At 42.7% G+C, this 10955-nt stretch overlaps 1 protein-coding gene across 1 annotated transcript; it reads right to left on the bottom strand.

Moving 5' to 3' along the window:
• Nucleotides 1–9618: 9618 nt before the first annotated feature.
• LOC116145064 (uncharacterized mitochondrial protein AtMg00810-like) lies at nucleotides 9619–10475 on the bottom strand. Its single transcript, XM_031430509.1, has 3 exons — nucleotides 10377–10475; nucleotides 9817–10268; nucleotides 9619–9661 (listed from the first exon to the last, which is right to left on the bottom strand). The coding sequence occupies exons 1-3, from the start codon at nucleotides 10473–10475 to the stop codon at nucleotides 9619–9621; spliced, it is 594 nt and encodes a 197-aa protein (XP_031286369.1).
• Between the last annotated feature and the right edge of the window lie 480 nt (nucleotides 10476–10955).

The following is a 10955-nucleotide window of genomic DNA, read 5'->3' as shown; positions in this document are numbered from 1 at the left end:
CCTGTGAACTAGAGCTGCTCGTTACACACTTATAGGAGACCAACTGTATAAGCGAGGGTTCAGCGCCCCTCTCCTTCAATGTGTAACTGATGAGGAAGCAGACCACATCATGAGGGATATACATGAAGGGATTTGTGGTAATCACATGGCCGCACAATCTCTCGCCAACAAAGTTGTTCGTCAAGGGTATTACTAGCCCTTGATTCAAGAAGACACCTACAACTTTGTCAAAAAGTGTGACAAGTACCAGCGGTTCACGAACATACTACAAAATCCTTCCTACCAGCTGATAACCATGACCAGCCCCTAGCCATTCTCCATGTGGGGAATCGATCTTATTGGTCCTGTGCCAGTTGGTAAAAGGGGAGTCAAGTATGTAGTGGTCGCGGTAGATTACTTTACCAAGTGGGTTGAATCAGAGCCATTGGCCGCGATCACCACCAAAAAGCTTAAGGACTTTGTCTTCAAGAATATTGTGTGCCGCTATGGGATTCCTCATATCCTCATCTTTGATAATAGAAATCAGTTCGATAACGAGGAATTCAAGCCATTTTGCGACGAGCTAGGTATCCATAAAAAATATGCCTTAGTCGCAAGACCACAAGCAAATGGTCAAGTTGAAGCTATCAACAAAACCATCAAGCATACTCTGAAGGCCAAGCTTGGCGCAGCCAAGGAAAATTAGGCCGATGACCTTCCTGAAGTCCTGTGGGCATACAAGACTACTCCGAGAACCTCTACCTCAAAAACCCCTTTTTTCGCTCGCATATGGCTACAAAGCAATTATCCCTGCAGAGGTAGGGACTAGTTCACTTCGGAGAGACCTGTACAACAAGATAAACAACGAGGCGCTTATGCGCGCAAGTCTGGATTTAGTTGAAGAACATCGTAGCAAGGCTCAGTTAAGAATAGCAACCTATCAGCAATGCGCAAAAAGGTTCTTCGACTCTAAGGTTAGAAGAAGAGACTTCCAGGTCGGCGACCTTGTTCTAAAGGAAGTCCTTCTCAGTACAAGAGAACCAAGTGCGAGAGTTTTGGGGCCGAACTGGGAGGGCCCATACCGCATCGCTAAAGTGATAAGATTGAGGACTTATCATCTCAAAAGGCTAAATGGTTCTGAAGTACCGCGAGCTTGGAATGCTGAACATTTTCTACCATATTATCAGTAATTCCGAACTCATTTTTCCTTGTAAAGATTTTACTTTTCGTAAGTCTTTTAAATAACAAGTGTATGATTCTATTCTTTTGTAATCATTTTTACATGTATAATTCTATTCGCATAGACTTGTACCAATGTTATTGTAAACAGTTAGAATAGGATCTCATGTGTAACATATATAGGGTACGAAAATTGTAAGTACTCATGGAAGATTAAAAAAGCGATGTCTTTATTTATTATAAAAAAGGAAAGTACATGAGCAAATAGGGAAAAAACTATAAGAGTAGATCACTGGTCCTCACCCCAGGTCCCGAAGGGGTGACCTCAACAACCTCGGACTGGTTGCCGATCACCTGTTTGGGTGCAGGCTCCTCTGAGACATACTCTGGATGCTCCTCTTCCAAGTTAGGTCCCTGAGCCGCTTCCTCATCCTCGGCCCATGCCATGGCAGCAAGGAAATCCCGGTACTCATTGGGGAGGTTGAACAGATCGATCTGTGGGTTCTTTGACCAAAGGGCGAAGATGGACTGAATCGTCCACTCTGCAACCCTCCTCTCGATCTCTAACTCCTACTGTTGCATCTCCACGGTCAGCGAAGTAACACGACCTTAAGTGAATTGGAGCTCAGCCTCAAGTGCCCACCGTTGCTTTTTGGTGGTCTCCCACAGCTCAGCCCTTTCCCACTCTGCTAGTAAGGCCCGCTCGGAGTTAGTTTGCAGCTCTTACTCTTTCTTGCCAGCCTCTCTAGTAAGTCTGGCCACTGTCCTCTGGAGCTCCTTCACTTCCTCTCTGCGTTTCTCTAGCTCGGCCTTTTGAAAGTCCACCGTGCGAAGAGCAGCATTCCTTTCAGACAAATACTGGTTCGTCTGAACGGTGGACAAGTCTCTCTCTGCTCATACGGCCTCTAATTCTCGCGTAAGCCACACATTCTCTTCTCGCAGCTCGACTAATCCCACAATGGCCCCCAACTGAACCTTCTGCAAGGACAGGTGCATAGAGATGTAGGGCTTGTGTAATGAAGAGAATAAAGAGTTAGTTTATTTTCTACTGGAAAAGCAAATATAAGTTCTCGCTGAGGATAGCTCGTTTTACCTAGCTAAGGTGCTGGAAGGACATGAGCATCAGGTCCATGGAGTTGGAAGCCATAAACTGCTCGAACGCCTCCACAAGCCCGCGCTCCAGTAGAGTGAAAACTACTGTCTACAAATGGTCTGGAAGTTGGCCCACCGAGTCGCGCCTGTGCTCATGCCCATGCCCGCAGTAGGTAGAGTCTCTTCCTCGGGCTCCTTGCCCGACCTTCTCTCGGGACCTGCGACCTCCTTTTGCCTCATCTGCAGACCCTTTGGGGCAATGGAGATGCTGGTCATGCCCTTGGATAGCCCTCCCGAGCGGAACGCTTGGTAAGGCTGCGACCTCTTGGGTTGGACGCCCAGACCCTCAGTCTTAGACTCCGACTATTCGGCCTGAAGTTGCTTTTGCTTCTTAAACTTCTAGGCCATGGTCTTTTGCTTTGGGTGAGCAGCCGCAGGCTGGGGAGCACCCGCAGGTCAGACAGGAGCACCCGCCAGTGTCCCTTTGATGGGGGGACCGCTGGAAGCCCCTCTAGTTGATCTGGTGACGCCTAGTTGGGGGAAGGAGAACTGCCTTAGGCGTGGCGATTTGGGCACCTTGGGAGGCATGGTCGCTGCATGCGAACATCGTTAGCCAAGCAGTTCGCTGCATGGAAAATCAAGACAAGCTAAGAAGCTTACTTGATGTGGTCTCTAAGGTCGCTTCGTAGTTGAAGAAACCATACTTCCACAAATTTGCGGTTGTCACAAGCAGTCTTGCATCGCGACTCTCTTTGGGCAGAAAACCAAAGGTAGTGATTCTGTCTGGATCCTCGAGGCGCGATAACCTGGTCGTTTTGTTAACTGTGAAGAAACAAAGAGCTCGTTAGCAAAGAACAAAAGTAAGTTCGCGAACTTAAAAGAAAGGAGAACCTACTCGTGTAGCCACTATTACTCAAAAACTTATAAAGAAATACATATAAAATAACATAAAGAAATTGGGCCCAAATTTTTCTTTTATTAAACATATATACGCATTTTTTACAAACATATACATTTTTACACAAAATGTATAAGGTATACAAAAAGTCATCAAAACATCAGGGACAGTGTAACCGCTCCTCCTCGCACGCCGACATCCATCCGACAGTGTCCTCACCTAGGTCCTGCAAAACATGGAAAAACAACGGGGTGAGCACTAAAATAATGCTCAGTAAGTAAACCCTCTACTCATGCTATCCCCATAACTCTCTCTCTAATTCTTTCCTTACAACTCCTCATTCAATTTCTCTTTGGGTACTTCTCTCTTTTTCTCTTTCCCTTAGAACTCTTTTCTGATAACTCTTTCCTGATAACTCTTTCATAACTCCATAAATCACGACCCCATCTTACCGGGGGCACAGCCGGGACTCACTCCCACTCTACGTGATCTCTACTCATGCTAGCCGATCGGACTCGGTTATGCATGGATTCGGAACCCTTGGCCGTGTGAGTATATAATCTCTCTCTCGGGTACTCGGGTATAGCCCTCATTCGCATGCACTCTCACGGGCTACACCGCTTCTCTATCTGATACTCATGCCGCTCTCTCAATGCGGCGTACATGCGGGAATACTCTACCCATTACTCACGGGTTCCCCATCGCACAACCTACTCTATTCTCTTGCTCTTAACTCTTAAAGTAGCTTATACTCACATTCTCTACTATATCTCAAGCTACATCTTACTGCTTAAGTGCATAAACAATTGTGTAAAGCTAGCTCATACTCACCAATGCACTAATGAAATGCCAACTACAAGATTTCCTCAAAACCGTTATTCTGTACAGGTCACACTAAAAAGACCATAACTTTCGTTATACACCTATGATTACTACGATTCTGGTCTCGTTTCAAAGCTTAGAAATAGGGCTAAAACTTCTCTGTTTTGGTCTCAGCCCAGTTCAAACCGTAAGATGCTAAAAAATTACTTAGAAAGTTACGGCAGTGACAGGGCAGACTTCACTTAGGCATTTCCTCAAACATCTCATATGCATATAAACTCTCTACTAAAATTACTACTAAACTTCATTCTTTAGCTATCCAAATTAAGGAAAAACTCCCTCAAATACTCATAATCCCTGTCAAGAAAAGCACTCCCAAAAAGCTTCACACAACATCTCTCAAACTTCATCTCAAACTCCATTCCTCAATACACATTAAAAGCACTTCTCAAATTTAATCATACCCAACTACTAAGACTAAGCACACATCTCATCTCAATTTTCAGTAGGTATTACATACACATACATAATTAAAATAAGTCTCTACTCAAAGCTTAGTCATAACTCAACTTGGTTGGATTTACTTACCTTGTGCAAAGATGGCTTCTTTAGCACTTTTCCTTCCTTTTGTGGTCTTGTTTCCTCTCTACAACTCAAAACAACCACAAGGACAGCAACAACCCAATAAGACTTCATTATAATTATAAGAAAACTCACATCTAAAGCATGAATCCTTACCTTAGGATGCCTTAGATGAAATCTCTACTCAAAACCCCTCTTAAATCCCTTAGAACTCTTGGAGAATTGGGTGGAGAAATTGAGAGAATATGGGCAATTGGAAGAGGCGGTGGAATGAAGATGAATAAAGGCTTTCTCTACACTTTACTCTTTTTAGTTCATATTAAAAGCTTCATTTCCCATTTTGCCCTTGCCCTTTCTTAGAAATTCCATCTATATCCTTTGATTCTTTACAAATACACAACCAACAAAACACAATCTCTACTAAATTTCCTTTCATTTTACTCCCCACTTTTCCTACTAATTAGGGGTAGAATGTCATTGTGTCCCAAAGGAAGAATTCTCTAGAAAACTCAAGAATCTTTGTTTTAGGCTCGTCGCCGCGGCGAAGCATTTTTCGTCGCCTCGGCGAAATAGGGCAGAACCTACCCGTAGTACAACTTCTTCTCGTCGCCGCGGCGAAGCTTCTTCTTCGCCTCGGCGAAGATTGGATTTCCAACTTCACCAAAACTCAACCAATTTTCAAGGCAACAATTCAACCAACTCAACATACAAACTCAATTAAAGTTGAAACAATAAACTTTTAACTAATACAACAAATCTTAAACACGTACCTCAAGTGGGATATTACAACTCGGCTCCTAAAAGTGGCAAATGACATCATATCGAAAGAAAAAGGACTTCATCTCGTATGCCCCCACATTGCTCTGGTAACTATGTATTCCCGCTCGATCGTAGGACGCTTGGAGAGGTAAAAAGAGTCCTTGTCCTTACTTTTCTTCAGGATGTACGAGTAACTGAGCTCTAGTGCCGTTAGCTCACCTAATCCGTTTTCGCCACACGCGATATACATAGACACGGCTATCATATACATGTTCGGCATGAGCTGACCTGACAAAAGGGTGGAAACGGATCAACCCTCCACTCTTAAAGTATTCTTGGAGATCGCAACCATTCCTTTTGGCGCATTCCGAGCTGTGTATGACCTATGTTGGAAGACCTCCGCGCTGAGAGCGTATTGGTCTATCACCTTCTGAATCTCCTCGGTGGTAATCATTGAAAGAATCTCTTGAAGGGGACCCGCAGGAGCATCTTACATAGGCGAGTTGGTCCCCTCATCTGTCCTGGTTGTTGGAGAATCCATTCCTCTGCAGTCTAAAAAAAGCGACATACAGGAATCACTCAATCGCCGTACACTATTAAGTACAATGACGTGGAGGAAAAAATAAAAGTTTCCTCCCTTAAACTATAGAAAAACCCTAAAAGAACATTTTAGAGCCACCATCAATGGCTCAAACCCAAGGAGAAGATTTCATCTCCGATCAACTACTGGCAGACTGTCATCGCATGGCAACTATCGAAAAAAAGAAAAAATATAATAAAAGTGGCAGAGGAACCATCCTTACCTTTTGGAATGAGAAGATTAATCCTCCTGCTCCGAATATCAAGCGCGCACCAGTCTGAAAGACAAAGAACCAAGGCTCACGGAAGTTTCTTGCTCTCTTTGAGAAAGTGAGTATTGTGACATTACCTGAAGTGAGCTTGGGGTTTTATAGCGAAGGAAGTGGCGCTTTCGTTTCCCGAAGTCAAACGACGTTTGGGCGAAAAACGCATCTCATCGTTGATCGCGACCACGTGTTGCAAATCAGCGAAGAAGAGTGACCGTAACGCTTCAAGAAACCAAATTGTCGTTCTCTTCCATTGAAACACTCAAGCGACGACTCCTTTCCCTCCTCCACATTAAATGCACCCACGTCCGTATTTAATGCCCTGATAGGGAATGTCGTTTCAGCATGGCTGGCACTTATTGCGCACAGGACACGTCTATCAGAACAAAAGGTGTTCCATCAATGCATCAGCTATAAAAGTGCAACAGATAAAATCTGAAGAGGTTGTTACATAAAACACTCTTCATCTTATGTTAGTCGCGAGGCGACGTGACTCTTCAACCTCATCTCGTGTCAGTCGCGAAGCGACTTGACTCTTCTATCTCGTCTTATGTCAGTCGCGAGGCGACGTGACTCCTCGATCTCGTCTTATGTCAATCGCAAGGCGACGTGACTCCTCGATCTCATCTTATGTTAGTCGCGAGGCGATGTAACTGTTCGACCTCGATGTATATCAGTTGCAAAGCAACGTGATCCTTTGCCTTCAGCGAAAATCTTGCTAAGTGTAAACAGGTCGTGAACCTTGGTTAAGACCAAAATCATTGTTATGGCACTGAATAAGGTCTAAGAATAGGTTGCTGACCCTTAGAATAAAGATCATTTTAGGTCGCCCGCGTGGGAGTGTTTTCCCAACCTCTTTGCAACCAGGTCAGATTGACCAGTATCTCTTCAAACATATCTCTCTAAGGTTCGATTCTCAAACCTTAAAAACTAGGGGACTTCTGTTATCCCTGGAAATGTAGGGCTAACGCAAAGCCTTGTCAACGCAAACGGTCAGAGCTTAAGTAAATCCTGTAGCCATTCAGACGCAGCCACGTCGCGTGCTGACATGAGCAGCATGCTCCTGCCAGTGTAGTGGGTGTGCACCAGAATGACGAAAGGCTAGAGGTGCTCCACGTGTCTAATCCCTGCACACGTCGAGTAAATCACTCGAGCAGGTGAGCAATAGGACACAAGGAATGATTTGCACGACAATCTAACCCACTTCTAGATTCAGTAATCATTACCTTAATTCATCCCACTATAAATAGAGGGCTTCTCTCCCGTTTGTGGGATTAGCTAATTTCTCTCTGGAAATAGCACATATACTCTCTCTCTCTCTCTCTCTCTCTCTCTTGTAATCACTTGTAAATTAGCTCACTGAACGCGATCTAATCTCATATATTAATACAATACCAGTGGACGTAGGATTCGCTTACTCAAGCATCCGAACCACTTTAAACATTGTTTCTCCATCTTTTACTACACGTGTGTCTTCTAAGCCAACTCAGCATTTCCCACGTGCGATTAGTTGGTGTCGAAATCAAGCATCAACAATTATATATATAGTTAAGGAAATAAATTACATTTAACTGTCTTATTATGAAATGATATAAATATCTTTAAGTAACACTGACTTGAAATAAAATTTTTTAAAAATTCAAAAAATTTTGAAAAATTAAGCCATTGTTGTGGACGACCATAATCAAGTTAACGTTAGTNTCATAATCTACACCCTCCTAAGGCAATACTAACACTGGAGCTGTTGCTAACCTCTTCTTTAACTCTTGGAAACAGTCCTCACAAGCTTCTGACCATATAAAAGGAGTCTACTGTTTGGTAAGAGCTGTCAATGGTTTAGCCAATTGGGCGAACCCTTCAACAAATCGTCTATAGTAACCTGCTAGGCCTAAGAAACTTCGGACCTCTTTTACTATCTTCGGCCTCTGCCATTCAAGGATTGCTTTTATCTTGCTTGGATCTACTGAAATCCCTTCCTTCGACACCGTATGTCCTAAAAATACCACTTGATCGAGCCAAAACTCACACTTCGAAAATTTAGCATACAACTGCCTTTCTCTCAACCATTGCAACACTATTCTCAGATGTTCCTCATGCTCTTCTCTTAACTTAGAATAAACCAGGATATCATCTATGAAAACCACTATAAATTGATCCAAACAATCATGAAATACCCGGTTCATTAAGTCCATTACTCATGCCGCTCTCTCAATGCGACGTACATGCGGGAATACTCTACCCATTACTAATGGGTTCCCCATCGCATAACCTACTCTATTCTCTTTCTCTTAACTCTTAAAGAACTTATACTCAAATTCTCTACTGTACCTCAAGCTACATCTTACTGCTTAAGTGCAAAAACAAATGTGTAAAGCTAGCTCATGCTCACTAATGCACTAATGAAATGCCAAATACATGATTTCCTCAAAACCGTCATTCTGCACCAGTCACACTAAAAAGACCATAACTTGCGTTATACACCTCGGATTGCTACGGTTCTGTCTCTTTTTAAAGCTTAGAAACAGGGCTACAACTTCTATGTTTTGGTCTCAGCCCAATTCAAACTGTAAGATACCCAAAAATCACTTAGATAGTTACGGCAGTGACAGGGCAGATTTCACTTAGGCATTTCCTCAAACAACTCATGTGCATATAAACACTCTACCAANTGACTCACTTTAACAGGTTTCAAATTTAATCTCTCTATCATTCCATGAGATATAAAAGAATGAGTGGCTCCAGAATCAATCAAAGCATATAAAGAAACAGCATGAAATAATAACTGACCAGTTACGGTTGATGGACTGGCCTCGGCTGATGGACTGGCCTCGGCTTCACCCTGTGCCACTGTAAAAAACCTAGCATTTGTACCTCTAGGGGCCTGAGCCATCGGTGGAAAGGGAGCTTTACAATCCCTCCACATATGCCCTGGCTGTCGGCACCTGTAACACACGTTTTGATCCCTCAAACACTCTCCTGAATGGTTCCTCCCACATTTAACACAAGGGGGAAACCCTTTTGTCCTGGGCCGCTTGTATTGTTACCCTCTCCTATTCTTCCTTGGTTGAAACTTCTTCTTGGCCCTTACTTCTCTGTTCTTTGAGACATCTACTCTCTCCCTCTGTAAGGTGGTGGATGGCTCACTAGGTACTGTTAGAGTCAACCCTTCTGCAATATATTTGTTCACATAAATCTCTGCCCTTAAAGCCCGTGCTAGAGCTTCACTGTAGGTATGAGGGGGCTCGACTCCTGTCATTACATCTCGAGCAATATCTGATCTCAACCCTTGCACAAACTTGTCTCTCCTTAACTCCGGTGTATACACTATTCCGGGTGCAAANAAAGGGCAAGGTAATGGTGCCATGCTTGAGATGATGATGAGTAAGGTGACAATCGATCTCAATGTGCTTAGTTCGTTCATGAAAAACCGAGTTGTGAGCAATATGAATAGAACTCTGGTTGTCAAAATACATAGGAGTAGGATGAGAAAGAGAAACTCCCATATCTGCAAGTAACCAACGCAACCAAACAATCTTTTTAGTAGTAGATGCCATAGCACAATATTCTGCTTCGGTTGAAGATTGAGAAACAATAGATTGTTTCTTGCTCTTCCAAGAAATAAGAGAATCACCCAAAAATATATAGAAACCAATAACAGACTTGCGATCTATGGGATCACTGCCATGATCAGCATCAGAGTATGCACACAGCTCCAAGGAAGAGGTGGATGGAAGCAAAAGACTCTGAAAGACTGTACCCCGAAGATACTGCAAAATATGAAGAACAACTGCCCAATGAACTGTAGTAGGAGAAGCAACAATCTGACTAACAACATGAACAACATATGCAATATCTGGGCGAGTAATAGTGAGATATACCAAGCTCCCAATAATAGTACGGTATAAAGTAGGATCTGACAAAGGTAAACCATCAGAAGAAGAATACTTTGCGTTAACCTCAATCAGAGTATCTACAGTCTTATTATCAGTAAGTCTAGCCCGCTCAAGAATATCTACAACATATTTCGACTGAGAAAGAAGATAACCTCTAGGTGAGTAGGCTACCTCAATACCCAAGAAATATCGAAAAGAACCCAAATCCTTCAGTTCAAACTGTTCCAACAATTGCAGAAAGATTTGGAGCAATATATCCCATTCTGCTTTCTACAAAATCCAAGATTTTCTGCTTCGCTCACATGACTCAATTGTCATTTGGAGGACCTTTTCTGGAAGTGGCTTACCACTTATGGTTGAAGCTGTAAATGAAACCACCATAATAATAGTTGAGGGCAAAAGCCCCTCCAGATCAACAACGGTCATTACCAATCTTTTTCACAAGATAAGCATAATCAATAGGGTGATGGACAAGTAATTCAAGCTCTAGAAATTTCAACCGATTATTGTCACGAATGATAACAATTTCATTCTTAATATCTACTGATAATGCATATTTTTATCCACAATCAACAGGTATTCTGGATCATCTTCTAATATAATTCCATGATCCTCAAGTGCATCTTCAACTTTCTACATTACATTAGTATGTCTGAGTTTTCTGCAATTTTGAAACATTATCCAGGTCATCATAGTCAAGAGCTTCTACATCTTTCAAGAGGTCATCGTCGACCGTATCTTCCATGTTTGGGTCGTCTAGGAAATCCGCAAGAGTAGCCATAACAATAAAAATTTACTTAATCACTTCGGGAATCTTGTTTTGAACTGTTGAAGGCTATTATGTTATGTCATTGAATGAATAAAGAGATTAGCTAGGTTGTATATATAGTCTCTAAACTATAACAT

Source organism: Pistacia vera, unplaced genomic scaffold (assembly GCF_008641045.1).
Source record: "Pistacia vera cultivar Batoury unplaced genomic scaffold, PisVer_v2 Contig46, whole genome shotgun sequence".
NCBI classification, from domain to species: Eukaryota; Viridiplantae; Streptophyta; class Magnoliopsida; order Sapindales; family Anacardiaceae; genus Pistacia; species Pistacia vera.
The sequence above is the reverse complement of the archived record's forward strand: the minus strand, read 5'-3'. Positions and strand labels throughout refer to the sequence as shown.

Excerpts from the sequence above, each read along its gene's own strand:
- LOC116145064 (XM_031430509.1), bottom strand. The coding sequence starts at position 10,475 with ATGACCGTTGTTGATCTGGAGGGGCTTTTGCCCTCAACTATTATTATG. Across the intron at positions 10,269-10,376 it reads GTAAGCCACTTCCAGAAAAG|TTTGAACTGAAGGATTTGGG; the intron begins GTCCTCCAAATG and ends TTGTTGGAACAG. Across the intron at positions 9,662-9,816 it reads AGTGATCCCATAGATCGCAA|ATATGGGAGTTTCTCTTTCT; the intron begins GTCTGTTATTGG and ends GGTTACTTGCAG.